Source organism: Macaca mulatta, chromosome 3, assembly GCF_049350105.2.
Source record: "Macaca mulatta isolate MMU2019108-1 chromosome 3, T2T-MMU8v2.0, whole genome shotgun sequence".
In the NCBI taxonomy this organism is placed as follows: Eukaryota; Metazoa; Chordata; class Mammalia; order Primates; family Cercopithecidae; genus Macaca; species Macaca mulatta.
The window spans coordinates 169,306,300-169,332,322 of NC_133408.1; the positions used below are offsets into that span (position 1 = coordinate 169,306,300).

General features: G+C 40.5%; 1 protein-coding gene across 26 annotated transcripts in view; it reads left to right on the plus strand.

Moving 5' to 3' along the window:
- NRF1 (nuclear respiratory factor 1) overlaps positions 1-26,023 on the plus strand; it is a 148,948-nt gene that overhangs the window by 32,592 nt on the left and 90,333 nt on the right. For 14 of the 26 annotated variants that reach the window (XR_013415535.1, XR_013415532.1, XR_013415536.1 and 11 more), the window contains one exon: positions 14,801-15,032. Coding sequence is in view for 14 of the 26 variants with exons in the window: in XM_028846288.2 (XP_028702121.1) it covers positions 14,810-15,032 (223 nt within the window). In the remaining 12 variants the exon portion in view is untranslated. Of the gene's footprint in view, positions 1-383; positions 474-14,800; positions 15,033-26,023 lie in introns of all 26 variants that reach the window. The other 12 variants (XR_013415540.1, XR_013415533.1, XR_013415534.1 and 9 more) reach the window with 3 other exon arrangements.

Here is a 26,023-nt window from a genome sequence, read left to right on the forward strand (position 1 = left end):
CAGGATCTGAATAAAAGTGTCCTTTGTGCTTATTTGAGACTGGGGGGCGGGACTTGTGGCAATTTACGTTATTTTTCCATAATGGAAATTGAGGCAGCCTGTAATCCTGCTATCACACATGGCAACTACTTATTTAATTTTTGGCAATTTGGTAGCAGCTGTGGACAAACAATTATTCTGCAAAAAGAGCCATGCCAGCTGCATTCTGACCCAGTTGCAAATGCTTGGGTAGACCAAACTTCCTATTCACTATCTTTCTAAACCAGGGATAGCTTCAACAATTCACCTGCTTTTTATTGATATTTGTAGCTGCTGGTAAGCGTCTACATATTTGAGAATGCACTCTCTAATGCTTTTTTATTGTTGTCACCAACCTTCACTAGGCACCTACTTCATTCAGGCACTGTGCCAGACACGGGGTTGTAAGCTGTAAGGTGTTACACAGTGTGGATAGACTGCTTTCATTTTGACAGGTGGGTCAGCATTAGATTTATTTTTAGTAGACTAAATTGCAGTGGAAAGAAAGAATCTGGTGTGGAGGCAGTTGAGAGCTGTGTTCCTTTGGTCCCCAGACTCCCCCTGAATCTGCTGTCTGGGTGTTCATTGATGTCCCCTTGCTATGCCATGTGCTTTCACAAGCTGCTGCTGCTGCCTGCGGTACCCTTTTTTTCATCATGGAGACTGACAAGCTTCTGACTGTAGACTCTGTCTTTTCCATCAGGATGCCTGCCCCATGTCCTTGCAGTTTTGTCTTCTCTGTGCTCCCTTAACCGTTAGCAAATATCACTAGAATAGGATTTGTTTTTTAAATGGCAAAAGCCTACTTACTTAACTGTATTAGTTCAGTCTTTCAGTATACACTTATATATTTTTTTAAGTTCTTATATCCCAGGGGCTTAGAGAGATCTTTCAGTAAAGAAACAGGAAATTAGGTAGGTAGGGTCGTCTATAATGAGTAAAAAAAACAGCTTACTTTTGACTGTGAATGTCTGTAGGGCAAGGGCAAAACGCTGACAATCTTTATTTCTATCTCTATAGTGCTGGATTATCACAAGGGACAAATTGGCCTAAATAATTATATGAACCCACTCTATTAGAAATTACCTTCACACTGTTAGATAATGGCCTGTGGTAAGAAGCAAGTCAAAACTTTTTAGAATGTAGAACTGCACTGTTCAGTATAGTAGCCACAAGCCACATATGGCCATTTAATCTTAATTAAAATTAAACACTTAATTCCTTATGATCTCATGTGGTCAGTAGTCTACATGAGCAGCTACAGTTTTGGACAGCACACATTAAGAATATTTCCATCATTGCAGAAAGTTCTACTGGACAGTGCTAATCCAGCACCTATAAAAGAGTTGACATATTTTAAAGCATTTGAAGTACATTCATTTAACTCTTCTCTATGGAAAGATGTTCCAGCAAGCCAAAATTCCCTGTACTTTCTTTACATTTTTTCCTTGGGTTGTGGCACCCTCTAGTGTTCTAGCAATACATAGTCTAGTGATTTGAATTGAAGAAGATGGTAATATTTTGGAAAATTCTGTATGTGTATGCATTTTTCTAGGGAGGAGCTCTGTAGCTTTCACCCATCCCCAGGAGAGTTTATGATTCAAAAACGATTAAGAACTCTATGATAGAGGTATTTGTATGGTCAAAATTCCTAATGTGATCTGTAAACATTATTTCACCCAGTGTAAAAAAATATTAATAATAATGTAACTGTCCCTTCAACATCTCTTGCTGTCCCCGTTGTCTTTGTACGTGGAATAATAAGTTACCCTTATATAGCACTCACTATATACCATGTCCCCTTAAGCCCTTTTTCAAATAGTAACTCATTTTGTCCCCAGTAATTCTATGAAGTAGATTCTGTTGTTTTCCTTCATTTGACAGATGATACAACTAAGACATAGAAAAAGTCAAATGAAACTTCTCCAGGTTGCTAGTAAGGGGCAGAGCAGGAAATGGAATGCAGTATTCTGGTTCCATAGTCTGTACCACCCTGCTGGAGAAGTGAGGATGTGTTTAAGGAGGCATGAGGTAGAATGGAGAGGAGACTCTCTCGACACTTGTACATGCTGAGTCCAGTTGTATAATAAGAAAAAAGAGTGGTAACTCTAAATCGCTCTTTCCCATGCTGGAAATGATATCCATTACCCACCATTGATTTTTCAGTAGGTCTGTGTAGTCCACTAGGGAGTTAGAATGGTAGATAAAGGTCAAAGGTACCATTGCTACCACATTTTCTTTGGTTTCCAAAAACCTGATCTAGTCATCGAGTAATATGACGAATCATTTTCTGTTTGTCAATGTTATTTCTATAAAGAGACAATATAGTACTATGATGTTGATTTTGAGGTTTGCAGGAATGTTAGACTTAAAGAGTAGGTGAGATAGACTCACAGACATAAGTTTGTGTTGATGTCGCCTACTTTCCTGTCTATGCTCCCTTCTCACTTCTAAGTGTCCCATTTCTGTCTGTATGAAGCATTTTATTTTTATGTATTTATTTATTCTGAGATACAGTTTCACTTTGTCACCTAGGCTGGAGTGCAGTGGCATCCTCTCGGCTCACTGCAGCCTCTGCCTCCCGGGTTCAAACGATTCTCCTGCCTCAGCCTCCGGAGTAGCTGGGACTACAGGCGTGCGCCACCACGCCCAGTTAATTTTTGTATTTTTGGTAGAGACAGGGTTTCACCATGTTGACCAGGTTGGTCTTGAACTTCTGACCTCATGTGATCCACCTGCCTCCCAAGGTGCTAGGATTACAGGCGTGAGCCACTGTGCCAGGCCTCTGAGACATTTTACACTCTATAACTTAGCATCTTTTTAATGATTTGTTAAATTTGAGATTCATCAGTGTCTGAAAGCAGAAACTCTAATTGTAATCTTGTAAAAATGGGCTCCATTTTTTACATCACTTCTTTATGGAGGGTATGAAAAGCCCAGATTGCTGCTTACCAGCACTGTATGAGTAATTTTTGATGCAGGTATGTGTTTTCTTCTTTTTGTATTAATCGGGGCCTAGAAAACCATGTGTAGCATTTCAGAGAATTTAATTCTGGGAATTGGGTACACAGGTGTTACAAGATGAAAGAGCACAAAAGACACTGAGGTAATCCAGATAGGAAGCACTACCACCCCTGGGTTTGGGGGAACAGAAGAGAAGAACCTGGAAGCTCAGAGAGGTCCTCCTGCAGCTGGTAATCTGATCTCCGAGTGGAATGCCATTCTGCTGGTACTCAACCACCAGGAGAGAAGGGGCACAGCTGGAGTTGGGAGGTGCAACGCTCCTCTTGCTTGATCAATGCTGATATTATAGCAATGAAAACAGCAAAGAAATCCCTTCTTCTCTTCCCTTCCAGTCTCCCTAGGCAAAACCTAACAGGATACTGGCAGGAAAGTCTGGAAAACAGGGTTGGCAAGCTCAGCCCCAGAGGAATAGTACAACTTGGACAAGAATAGAAGACAGGGCTTGGAAGTGAGAGAGAGAGAGAGAGAGAGAAACAGCCAGCACAGCCTTATAGGAGAATTACAGAAACTGTAACTGCCTGGGTGTAGCTTTAGTAATTAAAATGTGCAGCTGATTACCCACAATCATTTATTAAAGAGCACATTATGATAGATCTATTCATAGAGACTTTATGGACCCAAGCCCTGACTTCAGTGAGCTTACAGTATTTTGTTTTTTTCTTTTGAGACGGAGTCTCGCCCTGTCGCCCAGGCTGGAGTACAGTGGCGCGATCTCGGCTCACTGCAACCTCCACCTCCCAGGTTAAAGCGATTCTTCTGCCTCAGCCTCCCAAGTAGCTGGGATTACAGTCATGTGCCACCATGCCCAGCTAATTTTTTGTATCTTTAGTAGAGATGGGGTTTCACCATGTTGGCCCAGCTGACTCCAGACCTCATGATCTGCCCACCTCGGCCTCTCGGGATTACAGGCGCGAGCCACCACGCCCGGCGCTTACAGTATTTTCATAAAATCATCTACTCATCCCTAAGTCATTATGAAGTTGTGTGGTAAAGCTTTTTTTTCTTTTTTTTCCTTTTTTTTTTTTTTTGAGATGGAGTCTTGCTGTGTTGCCTAGGCTGGAGTGGCTCACTGCAACCTCCACCTCCCAGGTTCAAGCGATTCTCCTGCCTCAGCCTCCCGAGTAGCTGGAATTAAAGGCAAGCGGCACCACGCCTGGCTAATTGTATTTTTAGTAGAGATAGGCTTAACCAGGCTGGTCTCGAACTTCAGACCTCGTGATCCCCCAGCCTTGGCCTCCCAAAGTGCTGGGATTACAGACATGAGCCACCACGCCCGCCCTAAAGCTTGTTTTTCTTAAACGTTATATAAAAGCATTAACTGGATTATTGTGTTATTAAGTTAACTGGATTATTAAAGTTAACTGGATTATTGTGTTATTAATATTAAGGAATATTTACAAAGTTAACCTATTGGTATGAAAAATATTTGATTAGTCATACAATTTTGTTAGTTTTAGATGCCCCAAATTAGAAGTTAGTCTTACCCAAGGCAAGGCTACTTCTAAACTTGAACTGTGCTGTTCTCAGTTCTTAACGTAAGAAAGGAGCTTTATCTAGTGACAGTTTGCTCTAGCATGTCATTTAATTTTAATTTTCTTTTTTTTTTTTTTTTTTTGAGACGGAGTCTCGCTCTGTTGCCCAGGCTGGAGTGCAGTGGCCGGATCTCAGCTCACTGCAAGCTCCGCCTCCCGGGTTCACGCCATTCTCCTGCCTCAGCCTCCCGAGTAGCTGGGACTACAGGCGCCCACCACCTCGCCCGGCTAGTTTTTTGTATTTTTTTAGTAGAGACGGGGTTTCACCGTGTTAGCCAGGATGGTCTCGATCTCCCGACCTCGTGATCCGCCCGTCTCGGCCTCCCAAAGTGCTGGGATTACAGGCTTGAGCCACCGCGCCCGGCCTTTTTTTCTTTTTTTTTGAGACGGAGTCTCGCTGTGTTGCCCAGGCTGGAGTGCAGTGGCCGGATCTCAGCTCACTGCAAGCTCTGCCTCCCTGGTTCACGCCATTCTCCTGCCTCAGCCTCCCGAGTAGCTGGGACTACAGGCGCCCGCCACCGCAGCCGGCTAGTTTTTTGTATTTTTTAGCAGAGACGGGGTTTCACCGTGTTAGCCAGGATGGTCTCGATCTCCTGACCCCGTGATCCGCCCGTCTCGGCCTCCCAAAGTGCTGGGATTACAGGCTTGAGCCACCCCGCCCGGCCATAATTTTAATTTTCAAAAGGATGAATTTGGAAGACTACTATATCATAGCTATTTGTTTTTAAAGCTCATTTTGTTAAAAGTCGAAGTAATACATTCGTATAATAAAAGATCAAATAGAAGGACTTACAATAAAAATCAATAGCCTTGCCATTCTTTCCCTATCCCGAGTCCCACTTTTCAGAGACAATTAACTGTTTTTTGTTTATAGTTTGTTTTGTTTATGGTATCATCAAATAGTAATGCCTCCATAACTCTAAATAATATGTCTATACCACTATTTCTTGATTTATCAAATGGGCATTATTGACTTTTTTTTTTTTTTTTTTTTTTTTTGAGAGGGAGTCTCGCTCTGTAGTCCAGGCTGGAGTGCAGTGACTTAATCTCGACTCACTGCAAGCTCCGCCTCCCGGGTTCACGCCTTTCCCCTGCCTCAGCCACCCGAGTAGCTGGGACTACAGGCGCCCGCCACCTCGCCCGGCTAGTTTTTTGTATTTTTAGTAGAGACGGGGTTTCACGGTGTTAGCCAGGATGGTCTCTACCTCCTGACCTTGTGATCCGCTCTGCCCGCCTCGGCCTCCCAAAGTGCTAGGATAACAGGCGTGAGCCACCGCGCCGCCTTGACTTTCTTTTATGGAATATAAGGTACTTATTTTTTTGGTACTTTTTCTTTCGCTTCTGCTGTTGATAGTTACATTGTAATACCATTTCCATCTCCTCCTGATAGTGTCTCCTGACTTCATCACCATGTAAGGAATAGGATATTAATATTCTAGTCATTCTTTCACCTCTCTGCCCCTCTCCTGCCTCCAAATTTCTGTCAGCCTTATCTTTGCTTTTTCATTGTCATGGTTCATAACTTTTACCTTCTGTTTTGTATTGTATTTCATTTTCTGTATTTTGGTCTGTAGTTGGAGTCTGGAGATGGGACTACATATACAACTATAGCTTCATTTTTTTTTTTTTTTTCAACTGTGGAGCCAGCCCAGTGATGTGGGAGGATATTTTTTTTCTCTCCATGTCTGATATCATCACTCATACACTCTTTGAAAGAGAATTATCCTGGGTCAAATGGATTCTTCTTTTCTTATGTTCAATTTTTACTCAGAATTAAGGCACATTTTACTTTGCTTCTATTTTCACTCTGACTTGAGCTGTGGTTGTCTTTAATTTTTACTGCTGTGGTGAGATTTCCATCCATTACCTTAGTGTCCACTGGAGAAGCAAACCCTATAGTTGACTTTAGGCTTCTTTAGGCTTCTTGAAAAAGGGTAAAATTTCTATCCTAGTTATGCAGTTTATATTCTGGATATGTCCCAGAATGTAAGTTGAGCCTGCCTAGGTTTTTTTTTTCCCCTGCATTTGGACTGTAGATGGAGGCTAGGTATCAGATTTTCCCTTAGGCAGTTCTTGTGGTTTTTCTTTTGATATGATAATGCTATTGATTAGACTAATGCTTTCTTTTACATTTAGTTACACTTTGATTAGATTTCCTGGCCTGCTCTTTCTGCTTTGATTTTTAAAATACTCTACACTTAATCTCATCTATTATGTGTGGATTAGACTAAATTTAACTCCCTTGGACATTTCCTTCAATTCCAGTAGCTCCTTAGGTATTATTGACTACAAGTACCAGGGTGCTCTGGACCAAGACAATCTTTTTCTGTTTTCTTCCACTAACCCACCCATACTGGCCTAGAGGGACAAAAGTAGGAACTCTTCTGTACCAGATTACCCCTACCCCAACCTCTTGTAGTTTATATAATAAAGAAGGACTTCTTAATTTAATTTTTTTTTAAGAGAGAGAGTCTCACTCTGTCACTCACACAGGAGTGCAGTGGTGCGATCTTGGCTCACTGAAGCCTTTTCCTTCCAGGCTCGAGCAATCCTCTTGCCTTAGCCTCCTGAGTAGCTGGGCTATAGGCACGTGCCATCATGCCCAGCTAATTTTTCATTTTTTGTAGAGACGGGGTCTCCCTACGTTGCTCAGGCTTGTCTCAAACTCCTGGATGTAAGTGATCCTCCCACCTCGGCCTCCCAAAGTGCTGGGATTACGAGTGTGAGCCACTGTGTCTGGCCAAGAAGGATCTTTAGATGAAGGATATATTGCACCCCAGGTAATGATGCAGGGTAAGAAAGGTTTTAGTAAAATTGTTACCATGTTAAGTTATTGTTTGGGGGAATTTTTTTTCTTTTTTCTTTTTTTTTTTTTAATGAAGTATTAAACTAATCTGCTGAACACCACTGGCTCTGGGTGATATATATGCTGTTTTATTTGAATGTGGTGCCAGCGCTTTCATCTTACTTTTTATATCAGTTCAAAGGAATCACTCTCAGGTCCATCTGCTGCCTCTTCATTTTGTGCACTGTTGTGAAATTATGCTAGGGGCCTTGGTTTCCTATAGTTTCCTTATTTTATGTCTAGGAGAACAGTATTTCAGTTGCTGGAATTAACATAGGGCTTTTTTAGATGCCTGATTCAGTCTCTTACACACAGTTAAGAAAACTTTCCTCAAAGATGACTGTCTAATTTAGAAATGAAGAAATTGAGGCCCAGTGTTTGTGAGACTAGTCAAGGAATGAGTCAAGAAGGATAGGATCAGGAAGACACAGAGATTCTGGCATCATCATCATAATTAATGTCAGGCACTTATTGCTGGGCACTGTGTTCCTGACTTTATCTGGATTATCTCATTTAATCCTCATATCATCCTTTTGAGAATAGGTAGTCTTTTTTTTTTCATTTAAAAAAAAAAAAAAAAAGATAGAATTGTAGCTTAGAGGTTAAGTAACTTGTCCAGGGGTTCTGGATGTCTTGGTGATAGACTGTGCTGTTTTATAAAATGGAGAATATTTAATATGTTTTTACCTATTGACAGTTCGCATCACTTTAGCTATCCAGGGAATCTAACTCCTCATGGAGGAATGCTAAAATGCTTCACTAAATTGATTTGGGAGAGTGGGGTCTGATGATGTCCAGCAATATGTCATATGACATATCAGTCATATCTGGCATTAACCAGCCTGCTTCCTTTCTGATTTTATGGAAACATTGTATCATTCATAAGTATCCCATTCTAGTTCAAAGAAGTCAGAAATACCTTTTCCTTTGCTTTTCACAGAGTGTACTGAATAAAAATGGTTAGAGAGGCTGGGCGTGGTGGCTCATGCCTGTAATCCTAGCACTTTGGGAGACTGAGGTAGGTGGATCACCTGAGGTCAGGAGTTCGAGACCAGCCTGGCCAATATGGTAAAACCCTGTCTCTGCTAAAAATACAAAAATCAGCTGGGCTTGGTGGTGCACCTGTAATCTTAGTTACTTGGGAGGCTGAGGCATGAGAATGAGGTTGCAGTGAGCCAAGATCACACCACTGCCCTCCAGCCTGGGCAACAGAGTGAGACTCTGTCTCAAAAAAAAGAAAAAAAAATTGGTTAGAGAGGCCAAAGAATGGGATAGGGAGAGAGGTGGAAAGAGATGAGGCTCTAGGCAGAAATGGCAAGCCTGCGAAGCAGACAGCCCTATTGATTCATGCTGTGAACTGCATTCTGGAGCAAAGAATTGAAATCCATTATGCCAAGTGCATAGCCTGCAAATCCCTTTGAAAAGCAGTTAGGTGCCATCTAATCCCAAATCATTTAAAAATAATTTTGAACTACCCAGAATTCTAAAATGCCCTAAGCAGTTTGTCTCGAAGAACAGTGAAATGGATGGAAAAATAGCATTTTTAATGGTATCTTTCTCTCATATATATTTAATTGTGTGACTTAGTGTGTGAAATTGTTTTAGATTAGTACAAATCCGGGGGCTAGGATATATTCCCTTGGATATTCTGAAACTCACATAAAACAGGATATGGAAGGGTAGCTTATTAGGTAGCTTAAACATTCTTTTCTAATTTTGCCATAATATCAGACTTTGGAAAAAGTTGCAAGAATAGTACAAAGAATTCTTATGTACCCTTTACCCAGATTTTCCAAATGTTCATATTTTACCATGTTTTCAAAGACCTCAGAAAACTGAAAATTTGGTTATTTACATAGAAACAAATCACCTAAAGAATAAAGACATAGCAGGATTAGTTTAAGAGAGCAGTTACTCAGATGAACAAAGGATTTTAGAATCAAAAGATCTCAAGATGGAAAAAGGCTTCTATAATAGAGTAGGACAAAATAAGATAAAAATTTTACATAAATAATTACATTCTTTTTACATGTAGCCATAGAGGTCATATTTCTATATCTATATGGTTGACATTTTTTGGTAAACTCCAGATGTGTAGTGCTATATACTGTTACATGATAGTCAAATTTTTAATGTGTGTATATGTTTGTGTGGGTTTGTATTAATACAAGTAGAGTACATTTGTATTAGTGTTACTGTACAACTAAAGCACTCAGCTTTTTAATATACATCAAAATTTGAAATATGTATGCCTTTTGGCCCAGCAATTTACTTTCAAGAGTTTATTATTCTTAAAATAATTTATTTTTAAAAATAATCATCAAATAGTATACAAAATTTTTAATAAAGATAATAAAGGCTGGTTATATTATTCTACTGTAAGATTAGTCACTTCTTTTTTTTAAATTTATTTTTATTTGTTTGTTTATTTTTTGCTCTGTCACCCAGGCTAGAATGCAGTGGTGCATCTCAGCTCACTGTAAGCTCCGCCTCCTGGGTTCACACCAATCTCCTGCCTCAGCCTCCTGAGTAGCTGGGACTACAGGCGCCCGCCACCATGCCCAGCTAATTTTTTGTATTTTTGTATTTTTGTATTTTTTATTTTTATTATTATTTTTTTTTGAGACAGAGTCTCACTCTGTCGCCCAGGCTGGAGTGCAGTGGCCGGATCTCAGCTCACTGCAAGCTCCGCCTCCCGGGTTCACGCCATTCTCCTGCCTCAGCCTCCCGAGTAGCTGGGACTACAGGCGCCCGCCACCTCGCCCGGCTAGTTTTTTGTATTTTTTTTTTTTAGTAGAGACGGGGTTTCACCGTGTTAGCCAGGATGGTCTTGATCTCCTGACCTCGTGATCTGCCTGCCTCGGCCTCCCAAAGTGCTGGGATTACAGGCGTGAGCCACTGCGCCTGGCTAGATTAGTCACTTCTTTGCACAGAAATTACACTGGTATATAGGGTGATTTTTAAAAGTTAGTTGTAAAATATACATAACAATAAATTTACCATCATAATCATTTTTAGGCATAAGGTTCAGTAGTGTTAAGTACATTCACACTGTTGTGCAGCCAATCTCCGGAAGTCTTTATCTTGCAGAACTGAAACTCTGTTCTCCCAGCCCCTGACAACTACTAGTCTACTTTCTGTCTCTATGAATTTGACTACTCTAGGTGCCTCATATAAGTAGAATCATACAGTATTTGTTCTTTTTTGTGGCTGGCTCATTTCACTGAGCAGAATATCCTCAAGGTTGATCCATGTTGTAGCATGAGTCAGAATTTCCTTTTTTAAAAAACTGGTTTTAAATAAGACTATTTTTTGGAGCAGTTTTAAGTTTACAGCAAAATTGAGTGGAAGATACAGATAATTCCCCTATACTTCTCTCCCTTACACTTGTACAGCTCCCCCACTATCAACATCCTGCACCAGAGTGGTACATTTGGTTCCAATTGTTGAGCCCACATTGACACATTGTTGTTACCCAAAGTCCATAGTTTACATTAGGGTTCCTTCATGGTATTTTACATTCTATGTATTTGAACAAATATATAACTCATATCCACCATTATTGTATCATATAGAGTAGTTTCACTGCCCTGAAAATCCTCTGTGCTCTGCCTGTTCATCCCTCCCTTCCCCCTAATCTTTGGTAACCTCTAATCTTTTTACCATCCCCATAGTTTTGCTTTTCCAGAAGGCTATGTGATTGGAATCATAAGTGTGTAGCCTTTTCATATTGGCTTTTTTCACTTAGCAATATGCATTTAAGCTTCTTCTACATTTTCTCATAGCTTGAAAGCTCATTTCTTTTTAGTGCTGAATGATATTCTGTTGTCTGGATGTACCACAGTTTATCCATTCACCTACAGGAGGACATTTTGGTGCTTCCAAGGTTGGGCAATTATGAATAAAATTATAAACATCCATGTGCAGGTTTTTATGTGGATGTAAGTTTTCAACTCCTTTGGGTAAATACAAAGGAGTATAATTGCTGGATTGTATGGTAAGAGTATGTTTACTTTTATAACAGACTACCACACTGTCTTCCAAAGTGGCTGTACTATGTTGCATTCCCACCAGCAATGAATGAGAGTTCCTGTTGCTCCACATCCTCAATAGTGTTTGGTATTGTCAATTTTTCGAGTTTTCGATATTTAAATAGATGCGTAGTGATATCTTATTGTTTTAATTTGTAATTCTCCCATGACATATGATGTTGAGCATCTTTTCATATGCTTATTTACCATTTATATTTCTTCTTTGGTGAGATCTCTTCAGGTGTTTTGCCCTTTTTAAAATCGGGTTCATTTTCTTATTGTTGAGTTTTAAGAATTCCTTATTTTGGATAACAATCCTTCTGATTCATCTTTTACAAACATTTCCTCGCTGTCTATGTCCTGTCTTCTGATTCTTTTGGCAGTGTCTTTCACAGGGCAGAAGTTTCTTGTTTTAATGGAGTCCAGCTTATCGATTTTTTGCTTTTATGGATTGTGCCTTTGGCATTGTCATTGCCATACCCAAGGTCAACTAGATTTTCTCCTATGTTATCTTATAGGACTTTTATGGTTTTGCATTTTACATTTAGGTTTATGATCCATTTTGTGTTAGTTCTTGTGAAGGGTGTAAGGTCTGTGTCTAGATTTCTTTTTTTTTTTTTTTTTGGTGTGTGATTGTTCACTTGTTCCAGCACCATTCATTGAAAAGACTAATTTTGCCAAACTAATGTATTGCCTTTGCTCCTTTCTCAGAGATCAACTGGCTGTATTTATGTGGGTCTATTTCTGGACTCTCCCTTCTGTTACATTGGTCTATTTCTCTGTTGTTTCACCAATACCAGACTGTCTTGATTACTGTAGGTTTATGGTAAGTCTTAAAGTTGTGTGGTATCAGTCTTCTGATTTTGTTCTTTCAATATTTTTTTTGGCTGTTCTGGGTCTCTTGCCTCTCCATGTAAACTTTAGTGTCAGTTTGTTGATATCCACAAAATAACTTGCTGGGATTTTGATTGGGACAATGTTGAATCTAGAGATCAGGTTGGAAGAACTGACATCTTGACAGTATTGTGTCTTTCTATCCATGAACATGGAATATCTCTATTTAGTTTTTATTTGATTACTTTCATCAGAGTTTTGTATTTGTTTTCATATACATCTTGTACCTATTTTGTTAGATTTATACCTTACTCAGTATTTCACTTTTTGGTGGTACAAATGTAAATGGTATTGTGTTTTTAATTTAATTTCAGATTCTACTTATTCATTTCTAGTATATAGGAAAACAATTAACCTTGTCCCTGCAACCTTGCTGTAATCGCTTACTAGTTCCAGGAGTTTTTTTTATTGATTATTTTGGATTTTCTACATCAACAATCATGTCATCTATGAAGAAAGACAGTTCTATTTCTTCCTTCCCAATCAGGGTACCCTTTATTTCTTTTTTAAAAATCTTATTGCATTGGTTAGGACTTCCAGTACAATGTTAAAAAGAAGTGGTGAGAGGCGATTTCCTTGTCTTCTTCCTGACGTTTTTTTTTGAGACAGAGTCCCGCCGTTGCTGTGTCACCCAGGCTGGAGTGTAGTGGCATAATCTCAGCTCACTGCAACCTCTACCTCCTAGGTTCAAGCAATTCTCCTGCCTCAGCCTCCTAAGTAGCTAGGATTACAGATGTGTACCACCACGCCTGGCTAATTTTTATATTTTTAGTACAGACAGGGTTTTTCCATGTTGGCCAGGCTGGTCCTGAACTCCTTACTTCAGGTGACCCACCTCCCTTGGCCTCCCAAAGTGCTGAGATTACAGGTGTGAGCCACCTCACCCAGCCTTCTTCATAATCTTAATGGGAAAGCTTCTAGTTTTTCACAATTAAGTATGATGTTAATAGTAGGTTTTTTGTAGCTGTTCTTTATCAGGTTGAGGAAACTCCCCTCTTTCTAATTAGCGTTTTCTTCCTTTTTAAGACTGAGTAATAGGTGGTACATGTATACCACTTTTTTTTTTACCCATGCATTCATCAATGGTCACTTGGGTTGCTTCCATGTTTTGGCTGTTGTGAATAAAGCTGCTATGAACATGGGTGTACAGATGTCTATTCAAGATCCTACTTTCAGTTTCTTCTGGGTATATATATCCAGAAGTGGAATAGCTGGATCATGTGGTAGTTCTATTTTTGATTTTTTTTGAGGAACTAATATGTAAAATTTTATATACAAGGACAAATTTTATACTGCATTGATGTTTATTTTATAACAGCAAAAACTTGGAAGCATATTTGATCAGCAGGTGACTGGTTATATAAATTATGACACATGGATATAATAAAGTATTATGCAGCGCTTTGAAAAAGATATGGTAGATCTGTATGTTTTGACATGCAACAATGTCCAGATATATTGTAATATGAAAAAGACAATATGTATAATATGAGCCTGTTTTTATTTTAAATCTATGTATGTATGCTCCGAATTTATTTTTCAAAAATAATGAACTTCTGGGGTGGGGAGAAGTGGAGATTATAAATGTGATAGAAGAGCCAACTTTTAACTTTACTGCTTTATTAATTACTGTATCATTTTGGGGTTTAAAGGAAGCACAGTTTTTTGTGTTTTTGAGGGGGAGGGGGTTTGTTTGTTTGTTTGTTTTTGAGACCGAGTCTTGCTCTGTCACCCAATCTGGAGTACAGTGGCACAACCTTGGCTCACTGCAACCTCTACTTCCCAGGTTCAAGCACTTCTCCTGCCTCAGCCTCCCAAGTAGCTGGGATTACAGGCGCCCGCCACCACGTCCGGCTAATTTTTTTGTATTTTTAATAGAGACAGGGTTTTGCCATGTTGGCCAGGCTGGTCTCGAACTCCTGACCTCAGGTGATCCACCTGCCTGGGCCTCTCAAAGTGCTGGGACTACAGGCACTTGCTGCCATGCCCTCAAGAAGCAGTTTTATAAGCAGAAAGACCAATTTGAATTTTTGGGAAAAAAGTTGACTCTCACTTGTCTTTGACATACAGAGAAAATGTTAAGTATTTCACTTATTTACTAAGTGTTTTTATGTCCACAAGGTCAAATGCTAGTCACTGAGGTATCTTGAGTATCTTTTTATTGTTATATTTGAATGTCTTTTTATTATTAAGGGTATCTGTTGTTTTGTGATCTGAGGTATAAAATTAGTACAGCGAATTTCCATCAAAATGGTTTCACATAAGGAACACCACTCTGTCATTTTTATGTCACATTTGAGTGGTGCTTCCCATTTCCTATGACTTGGTATGGCATGGTAAGTAGCGAAATTGGAAGTTTGTCAAGGTTCCTCTGATCTTGAAGAAAATCTCTCTTAGTTTAAGCATTGTGTTATATTACACACTGAATCCTGTTCTTTTTCTTCTTTGTCTGACAGTAGAACTTCATGGAGGAGCACGGAGTGACCCAAACTGAACATATGGCTACCATAGAAGCACATGCAGTGGCCCAGCAAGTGCAGCAGGTCCATGTGGCTACTTACACTGAGCACAGTATGCTAAGTGCTGATGAAGACTCGCCTTCTTCTCCTGAGGACACCTCTTACGATGACTCAGATATACTCAACTCCACAGCAGCCGATGAGGTGACAGCTCATCTGGCTGCTGCAGGTAATGTTGTTTGGATTAGAAGCTCTTCTTTAATTTTTATTAATTAATTAATTTATTTATTTATTTATTTATTTATTTATTTATTTATTTTGGAGACAGTGTCTTGCTCTGTTGCCCAGGCTGGAGTGCAGCGGCACAATCACAATTCACTGCAGCCTTGATCTTCCGGGTTCAAGTGACCCTCCCATCGCAGTCAGCCTCCAGAGTCGCTGGGACTGCTGATGCGTACCACCACATCTGGCTCATTTTTGTATATTTTGTAGAGAAAGAAATCTCACTGTGTTATGCAGACTGGCCTCAAACTCCTGGGCTCAAGCGATCCTTCTGCCTCGGCCTCCTAAATTACTCGGATTACAGGTGTGAGTTACCATGCCTGGCCTTTATCACAACTTTTTTAAGCCTTGCAGTTATAACTTGAGCCTGTGTTGTACTGAGGTTTGAGGTCCAGAATCACTTGCTATCAGTGTTATGACTTTGGTTTTATTTTTTCATCTATTCTGCCTGTGTTTTGGCTTTAAACTGAAGCATTGATTCCAATTACATTAAACAGAATCACTGACACATATTTAGATTTAAATTTACCTTCTTTTCTATATGCTTTCTCTTTGCCCTACCTGTTCTGTTTACTTTTCTCTTGGCGTTTTCTTTTGTAGTGATTGAAAATTTTCTATTTTTTCATTTCTTTTCTTGTTAGTTTGAAAGTTATAAGCTTTTACTATTATCAATACCTGTAGAAATTATAGCATACATCCTTTATTTATCAATGTCTTATGTTGACTAGGCTCAGTGGCTCACACCTGTAATCCCAGCACTTTGGGAGGCCAAGGTGGGAGGATCACTTTAGCCCAGGAGTTTGAGACCAGCCTGGGCAATGTAGTGCGATCCCATCTCTACCAAAAAAAAAAATTAGCTGGGTGTGGTGATGTGCTCCCTAGTCCCAACTACTTAGGAGGCTGTGGTGGGATGACTGATCGCTTGAGCCCAGGTGTCAGAGGGTGCAGTGAGCTATGATTACACCACTGCACTACAGCCTGAGTAACAGAGTGAGAGCCTTGTGTCCAGTTGAAAAAAAAGGAAAAGCAAAAAGTTGTATGTACTTGAAACTTTTAACCTCTCTACAGGGATAATACAAATTTCTTAGAACACTTGCACTTCATGCGCCCATCCTATATGCTATTATTGTCGTTTGGTGTACAGTTGGCTCTCTTTACTGTGGATTCCACATCTGTATATTCAACCAATTTTGAATCAAAAGTATTAGGAAAAAAAATTAAAAGTAACAGTATAACAATTAAAAATAATACAAATAAAAGGCCAATATAATATAACAACTATTTATATAGTATTTACATTGTATTAGGTATTATAATATTAGCATTAGTAACCTAGAGATGATACAGAAGGACGTGCATAGGTTATGTGCAAATGCTACATCATTTTATTTCAGGGACTTGAGCATCTGCACATCAAGGTGCTGGAACCAATTTCACGAGAGTTTGAAGGGACAACTGTATTTTAAACACCACAAGACAATTTTTTTTTTTTTTTTTTGAGATGGAGTCTCACTCTGTCACCCAGGCTGGAGGGCAATGGCACAATCTTGGCTCACTGCAACCTCTGCCTCCTGGGTTGGAGCAACTCTCCTGTCTCAGCCTCCCGAGTAGCTGGGATTACAGGTGTGTGCCACCATGCCCAGCTAATTTTTGTGTTTTTAGTAGAGATGGGGTATCACCCTGTTGGCCAGGCGGGTCTTGAACTCCTGACCTCAGGTGATCCACCCACCTTGGCCTCCCAGAGTGCTGGGATTATAGGCGTGAGCCACCGCATCTAGCCAACAATATTTTTATTTAATAAATAATATTCATTTTTTTTTCCTGCATCTCCAACTGGTCTCCTGAGATGGTTTTTCTTCCGCCTAAAAACACCATTTAGTATTTGCATTAGCATGGATCTGCTAGTAGCAAGTTCTATTTTTGCTTGTCTATGAATGTTTTTACTTAAACTTCAACCTTGAAGGATGTTTTCACTGAGTATGGAATTCTAGCTTGGTGGTTATTCTTTCCTCATGTTGAAAGGTACTGTTCTGCTGTCTTCTGGATTCCATTGTTGCTATTGAGAATTCAGCTATTTCATTCTAACTGCTAGTCTTTCAAAGATTATCTCCCACATAGCCTGCCCCCTCTCCCCACCCAACTGATTTTTCTCTTTAGTTTTTGTGATGTATTTGGCTCTGATTTCTATTTATTTATTCTGTTTAGGATTTTTTTGTACATCTTGACTATGTGGACCAATGTCATCAATTCTGGGACATTTTAGCCACTAGATTTTGCTTCTGCTGCATTCCATCTCTTTTCATTCCATGGCTCCAGTTACTTATGTTAGTCTTCCTCACTTGTATGTCTGTTACTATCTGTTCTGTATGTATCATCTTTCTGTGTAGTTTCTTCTGTCTTTCAACTTGTGATTTTCTTCTTTAGCTATTGTATTAGTCCGTTTTCACGCTGCTGATAAGAGATACCCATGACTGGGAAGAAAGAGGTTTTAATGGACTTACAGTTCCACCTGGCTGGGGAGGCCTCACAATCATGGTGGAAGGCAAGGAAGAGCAAGTCACGTCTTGCATGAATGGCAGCAGGCAAAAAGAGAGAGAGCTTGTGCAGGGGAACTCCTCCTTTTAAAACCATCAGATCTTGTGAGACTTATTCACTATCACAAGAACAGCGTGGGAAAGATCTGCCCCCATGATTCAATTACCTCCCACCAGGTCCTTCCCACAACATGTGGGAATTATGGGAGTATAATTCAAGATGAGATTTGAGTGGGGACATAGAGCCAAACCATATCATTCCGCCCCGGCCCCTCCTAAATTTCATGTCCTCACATTTCAAAACCAATCATGCCTTCCCAACAGTCCCCCAGAGTCTTAACTCATTTCAGCATTAACTTAAAAGTCCACAGTCTGAAGTCTCATCTGAGACAAGGCAAGTCCCTTCTGCCTATGAGCCTGTAAAATCAAAAGCAAGTTAGTTACTTCCTAGATGGCAGTGGGGGTACAGGGATTAGACAAATACAGCCATTTCAAATGGGAGAAATTGGCCAAACAAAAGGGCTACAGGCCCCATGCAAGTCCAGAATCCAGCAGGGCAGTCAAATCTTAAAGCTCCAAAATGATCTCCTTTGATTCCATGTCTCACATCCAGGTCATGCTGATGCAAGAGGTGGGGTCCCATGGTCTTGGACAGCTCTGACCCCTGTAGCTTTGCAGGATACAGCCTCCCTCTCAACTACTTTCATGGGCTAGTGTTGAGTGTGTGTGGCTTTTCCAGGCAAACAATGCAAGCTGTCGGTGGATCTACTGTTCTGGGGGCTGGAGGACAGTGGCCCTCTTCTTACAGCTCCACTAGGCAGCGCTCCAGAAGGGACTCTGTGTGGGGTCTCCAACCCAACCCCATATTTCCCTTTCACACTGCCCAAGCAGAGGTTCTCCATGAGGGCCCCACCCCTGCAGCAAACTTCTGCCCTGCATATCCAGGCATTTTCATACATCTCTGAAATCCAGGCATAGGTTCCTAAACTCCAGTCCTTGACTTCTGTACACTTGCAGGCTCAACACCTTTGTGGAAGCTGCCAAGACTTGGGGCTTGCAGCCCCTGAAGCCATGGCCCGAGCTCTGTGTTGGCCCCTTTCAGCCACAGCTGAGCAGCTAGGATGCAAAGCACCAAGCCCCTAGGCTGCACACAGCACAGGGACCCTGGGCCCAGCCCTTGAAACCTCCTAGGTATCCAGGCCTGTGATGGGAGGGGCTGCCATGAAGACCTCTGACATGCTCTGGAAACATTTTTTCCATTGTCTTGGGGATTAACATTCATCTCCTTGTTACTTATGCAAATTTCTGCATCCAGCTTGAATTTCTCCTCAGAAAATGGGATTTTCTTTTCTATGGCATTGTCAGGCTGCAAATTTTCTGAGCTTTCATGTTTTCCTTCCCTTATAAAACTGAATGCCTTTAACAGCACCCAAGTCACCTCTTGAATGCTTTGCTGCTTAGAAATTTCTTCTGCCAGATACCCTAAATCGTCTTTCTTTCTTTTTTTTTTTTTTTTTTTTTTTTTTTTTTGAGACGGAGTCTCGCTCTGTCGCCCAGGCTGGAGTGCAGTGGCCGGATCTCAGCTCACTGCAAGCTCCGCCTCCCGGGTTCACGCCATTCTCCTGCCTCAGCCTCCCGAGTAGCTGGGACTACAGGTGCCCGCCGCCTCGCCCGGCTAGTTTTTTGTATTTTTTAGTAGAGACGGGGTTTCACCGTGTTAGCCAGGATGGTCTCGATCTCCTGACCTCGTGATCCACCCGTCTCGGCCTCCCAAAGTGCTGAGATTACAGGCTTGAGCCACCGTGCCCGGCCTAAATCGTCTTTCTCAAGTTCAAAGTTCCACAGATCTCTAGGGCAGGGGCAAAATGCCACCAGTCTCTTTGCTGAAAATAACAAGAGTCACCTTTGTTCCAGTTCCCAACAAGTTTCTCATTTCCACCTGAGACCACATCAACCTGGACTTTATTGTCCATATCACTATCAGCATTTTGGGCAAAGCCATTCAGCAAGTCTCTAGGAAGTTCCAAACTTTCCCACATTTTCCTGTCTTATACTGGGCCCTCCAAACTGTTTGAACCCCTGCCTGTCCCAAAGTCGCTTCCACATTTTTAGGTATCTTTTCAGCAGCACCCCATTCCTAGCACCAATTTACTGTATTAGTCCATTTTCACACTGCTGATAAAGACATACTCAAGACTGGGACGAAAAAGAGGTTTCAGTGGACTCACAGATCTATGTGGCTGGGGAGGCCTCACAATCATGGCAGAAGGCAAGGAGGAGCAAGTCATGTCTTACACGGATAACAGCAGGCAAAGAGTGAGAGAGCTTGTGCAGGGGAATTCCTCTTTTTTAAACCCCCAGATCTCATGAGACTTACTCACTATCACAAGAACAGCACTGGAAAGACCTGCCCTCCTGATTCAGTTACCTCCCACCAGCTTCCTCCCACAACATGCGGGAATGATGAGAGTACAATTCAAGATGAGATTTGGGTGGGGACACAGCCAAACCATATCAGCAGTGTTTAAGGTGCCTTTTTTATGTTCTCTTTTCTTTGTTTTTTCTTTATTTATTAAGGTGCTTTTAAATCTGTTCATTGCCTTATTAATTTTGGTAATTGTTAGTAGTTTAACCAAAACTAACCATTTTTTTCCCTCCAGTTTTAGAATTTCTTGTGTGTGTGTGTGTGTGTGTGTGTGTGTGTGTGTGTGTGTTTCCTCCCAGATTTTCACTGAACAGTTTCCAATAGTGGAAAAACATTTCTTTTAAGCAAATAATTTTATAATTTACCTGGTAATTCTCTCAAGTCCCAATGAGTCTGTTTCTGTTACATGTTGTTAATGTCATTTCTTGTTCACATTGGCTGTTTTCTTGGTGTACTGTTATATTTCAATGAATGCTGGATGCTGTGTTTGGAAAATTATTTCTAGAAATAATTTGGGGTCTAGTATAATGTTATCTTCCTCTAGAGAGGATTTTTGTTTGCTTCTGCCAGATGCCTGAGGGCACTAGCAATCTTGGATCATCTTAATCCAATTTAAGGTTTTGAGATTTTCTGGGCTACTAAATTACTTAAAGCTGGGCTACATTTTATATCATTCACTCTCCTATTTACATTGAACTTTTAGCACCATGGTGAAAAGACTTCATATAAACCATGCCTGAATGGGTATGATATTAGATATTGATCTTAGAAGGTATTTAGAAAAGCTGGACAAGAAATTAATGATGAAGAATGGCCAAAATACTACATGTTTTGAATATATGCTGTATTTAAGAAGAGCAAGACAGATGCAATGACGAACACCCTTACTACTGTCAGTTACTGTCCACTGTGTATTTCTGGAGTGGTGAATTTAAAAATAAGTCTTAGTGGCAAAACGCATGAAATGTTTGTAAAATATGTTTTGTGAAATGCTCATGTGTTCCAGCAGAGGGCATCTTAACATCATGAATCCAGGTCCACTGCTTTTCTATGAAGGAAGATGCTTTTGAGACATGGCTTTGCTGTATTACTGTACCGCTTTGTCATAGTGTTAAGACCAGGAAAAGACTTTAATTTGACTTTTTGTGTGGCACATGAGGAAAGTGAGATACAGCTGGTAGAAATGACTTACCATTTGATCATTTAATATTCAATTATTGAGGAATTATAATGTATAGTGCATATATGTAACCTATGTAGATACTATGAACAAGGCGGGCAAGAGTTTGCTTCTTAGGAGTGCAAAAGGCTTATTGGGGGGAGAAAAAGAGTTTGTTTCTGAAGGAGCTTTCATCCAGTGGTGGGGGAGGGCTACCAATAATAAAGTAAAATAATTTGAGAAAGCATTGGATCTTCTGAGTAAAATAATGAGAGAAGGTAATGGAGAGAGAAGGACAGCAGATTGCTGCTAGTTTGGGTGGTCTGGGAAGGCTTCTCTGAGGAGGCAGGTTGTGACTGACAGGCAGTTAGGTGTCAGCAAAGGGGATTGCATTTTAGACTGAGAAACATTGAAAGCAAGGACTTGCAGATGGGAAATGGGAAGGAAGCCAGTGTGGTTGGAGCCTTGTGAGGCAGGCATGAGTCAGACCACCCAGGGCCTAGGGGCTGTGTGTGGTAAGGAATTTTGAGAGGCAGCAGAGCACAGTGCTTACCTGCCCAGGCTCTGGAATCAGGCTTCCTGGGTTGGAATCCCAACTCTACTTAACCAGCTTGGGAATTTTTCTGAGGAGCTGGTCTGTAGCATTCATCATATCTGAAAGGTGACCCAGAAAAGGTAAATGACCATTTACTATATTGTGTTGCCCCTCAGAAACACTTCTAATTCTCTGCAGCAGACAGCCTCTGATTATTGTTGATTTTCAAGAAAAAAAAAGTTTATAAGTAGTGCAACTAAATGAAATCTTCAAGTAATAAAACAACAATATCTCAAGTTGGTTGACCTCTTTTAGTATCAATCACCAGTATGTTGGTTTTTGTTGTTGTTTTTTGAGACAGGGTTTCACTCTGTTGCCCAGACTGGAGTGCAGTGGTACAATCATGACTTACTGCAGCCTCAACCTCCTTGGACTCAGGTGATCCTCCCACCTCAGCCTCCTGGACAGGTGCATGCCACCATGCCCAGCTAATTTTTAAATTTTTTGCAGACATGCCGTTTTGCCATGTTGTCCAGTGCTGGTCTTGAACTCCAGGGCTCAAGTGATCCTCCTGCCTTGGCCTCCCAAAGTGTTGGGATTACAGACGTGAGCCACTGGGCCTAGCCCTAGAGGACTTCTTTTTAAACAAAATTGGATTTATTATTTCATTTTCTTTGAAATGATAAGAGATAGGGCAATAAAGAAGTGGAGAAAGATTCACATGGTCTATAGACATTAGTATCTTGAGAGTGATAGTTTTGGTAAATTGTCCAGCAAGTAGAAAATACTTGAATATTTGAATCATACAGAGAAGTATCAAGGTTGACGTAACGAATGCATGTGCACCCACTGCCCAGCTTTTCAGTTATTACTGCTTTCACATGTTTGCATCAAATTGTTTTTTAAGAAATAAAAAGTACAGGCCGGGTGCGATGGCTCATGCCTGTAATCCCAGCACTTTGGGAGGCCGAGGCGGGCGGATCACAAGGTCAGGAGATCAAGACCATCCTGGCTAACACGATGAAACCCCATCTACTAAAAATACAAAAAAATTAGCGAGGCATGGTGGCGGGCGCCTGTAGTCCCAGCTATTCGGGAGGCTGAGGCAGGAGAATGATGTGAACCCGGGAGGCAGAGTTTGCAGTGAGCTGAGATTGCGCCACTGCACTCCAGCCTGGGCGACAGAGTGAGATTCCGTCTCAAAAAAAAAAAAAAAAAAAGAAAAGAAAAGAAATAAAAAGTACAGATGTGGTTGAAATTTTCAGTGGAACTCTTTCTAATCCTGCTCCCTTCCCTCCCTCCCTCCACTGGGGTAACCAGTATTCTAGGTTTGGTCTTTGTCATTCTCTTGCATTTGTCTATATTTGCTATTATGTGTCTGTATGATTAAACAATACTTAGCATTGTTTTGCATGTGTTAAATTTTATATTAATGGTATCACTGTGATACTATGTTTCTGTAATATGTTTATCTCATTCAACATTTTTTTGAGATTCACCCATGTTGATAATGTGGCTGTTTTTAACTGTTATTTGGTGTTCCATTCATTATCTGAATATTTCTTTCTCCGTTGTTGTTGTTTTTTTGAGATGGAGTTTCACTCTGCTGCCCTGGCTGGAGTGCAGTGGCGTGGTCTCAGCTCACTGCAACCTCTGCCTCCTGGGTTCAAGCAATTATCCTGCCTCAACCTCCTGAGTAGCTGGAACTGCAAGCACACACCACCATGCCTGGTTAATTTTTGTATTTTTAGTAGAGATGGGGTTTTACCATGTTGGCCATGCTAGTCTTGAACCTCAAGTGATCCGCCCACCCCAGCCTCCCAAAGTGTTGGAATTACAGGCGTGAGCCACGGCATCCAGCCTGAATATTTCATATATTGGTAGATACTCAGGTTGTTTGTAATTTTTTCTATTTTGACAATGTACCACAGTAATACATTTTACATTGTGACCCAAAATAAATGAATACACATATAGCCAAAACTACAATTTTTAATGAGGTAATACCCCTACTGCAAATTATATACTCTGTGATATGTTCTGCTCTGTTCTATTTTATTAGAAAAAAATGCACTCGACCGGGCACGGTGGCTCACGCCTGTAATCCCAGCACTTTGGGAGGCCGAGGCGGGTGGATCACCTCAGGTTGGGAGTTCGAGAGCAGCCTGACCAACATGGAGAAACCCCGCCTCTACTAAAAATACAAAATTAGCTGGGCGTGGTGGCACATGACTATAATCCCAGCTACCAGGGAGGCTGAGGCAGGAGAATTGCTTGAACCTGGGAGGCGGAGGTAGCGGTGAGCCGAGATCGTGCCATTGCACCCCAGCCTGAGCAACAAGAGTGAAACTCTGTCTCAAAAAAAAAAAAAAAAAAAAAACACTCATGAGCCACTGAAAGGTCACACTAGCTGTAGCTTGAAAAGTACTACTGGAGGATATACCCAGGAGGGGAATTGGAGGGCCAAAGATGTCCATTTTCAACTTTACTAGATATTGCTAAATGTCTTTCCAAATCGTGTTCATTTACATCCCCACAAGCAGTGTGCTGTAGTGCCTGTTGCTTCTCATTCTCACCATTGGCGTTACCAGTCTTTTTCATTTTTGCCAATCTGGTAGGTATGAAATGGCGTCTCAGTGTTGGTTTAATTTGCATTTTTGAGCTAGAGGTTCCAGCCAGTGCAGTAAGACAAAGTAGAGCACCATTTTAGATCTTCATTGACTTCTCAATTTTCTTTATTTGCCTATTTCCTGTTTATACCTTTGCCCATTTTCCAACTCATTTTTTTGGTCTTTTTTCATATCAATTTGTAAAAATTACTGATATATATTTTGCATTCCTTTCCCAATAATATGTAATATGTAATTATTTTAATATTACATTTAATATTACATATTATGTAATCTGGGAGGCGGAGGTTGCAGTATGCATTTTTATGCATACATAAAAATAATATGTAATTATTTTCTCCCAGTTTGTTGCCCACCCCATTTATTTTTTTTTTTTGTTCATGAAAGTTCTTATTTATATTATTGTGAAATTTATTAATCTTTTATCTTATGGTTTATCCTTTTGGGATTTTGTTTAAGGAATTCTTCTTAACTCTGACTTTATAAAATATACTAGTTTATTGTAGAAATTATAATTTTTTCAAATTTTCATTTTTAAAGGTATTTATTTATTTATTAGAGATAGGGTCTCACTCTGCCCCTCTCTTGCCCTCCCCTACTCCTCTTTCTTTTTTTGATACGGAGTCTTGCTCTTTCACCCAGGCTGGAGTGCAGTGGTGTGATCTTGGCTCACTGCAACCTCCGCCTCCCAGATTCAAGCGATTTTCCTGCCCCAGCCTCCCAAGTAGCTGGGACTACAGGCATGCGCCACCATGCCCAGCTAATTTTGTATTTTTAGTGGAGATGGAGTTTCACCATCTTGGTCAAGCTGGTCTCAAACTCCTGACCTCAGGTGATCCTCCCGCCTCAGCCTCCCAAAGTGCTGGGATTACAGGCATGAGCCACTGCACCTGGCTAGATCTTGAGTTTCATGAGTATATACATTTTTAAAATTTATTGAATGTATACTTGGATTTGTACACTTCATTATATGCAAATTTTACCTCAAAAGAAAAAAATTGTAAAATATCGAACTCTAGCTGATGCTGTACCTGCTGAAGTATTTAGGGGGATCATACTGATATTCGCAGTTTGCTTTGAAACACATTAAAAAAACCTCAATGTGAGTTGATGAATGGATAGAAAGATGGATAGATATGTATAATAAGATGTTAAAATTCAACTTTGCACATATGTTTGGAAGTTTTTATAATAAAATATTGGACTCCTACAACTCAGCTGCAAGAAACCAAATAACTCAATATAAAAAATGGGCAAGGGACTCGAATAGACATCTCTGTAAAGAAGACATAAAATCACCAACAGGTTAGATGCTCAACTGTCATCAAAAATATAAAAGATAACTGGTGGCAGTGAGGTCATAGAGCAACTGGAACCCTTATATACTGTTGGGAATGTACAGTGGTCCAGCCACTATGGAAAACAGCATGGAGATTCCTCCAAAAAATTAAAACTAGAATTGCCATATATGATCCTAGCGTCTCACTTCTGGGTATTTATCCAAGGGAATTAAAATCAGGACCCCAAAGAGATATCTGCACTTCCTTGTTCATTGTTGTGTTATTTACAATAGCAAGATGTGAAAATAGCCTAAATGCCCATTGGTGGATGAATGGCTAAAGCAATTGTGATCTGCATGTACAATGGAACATTAT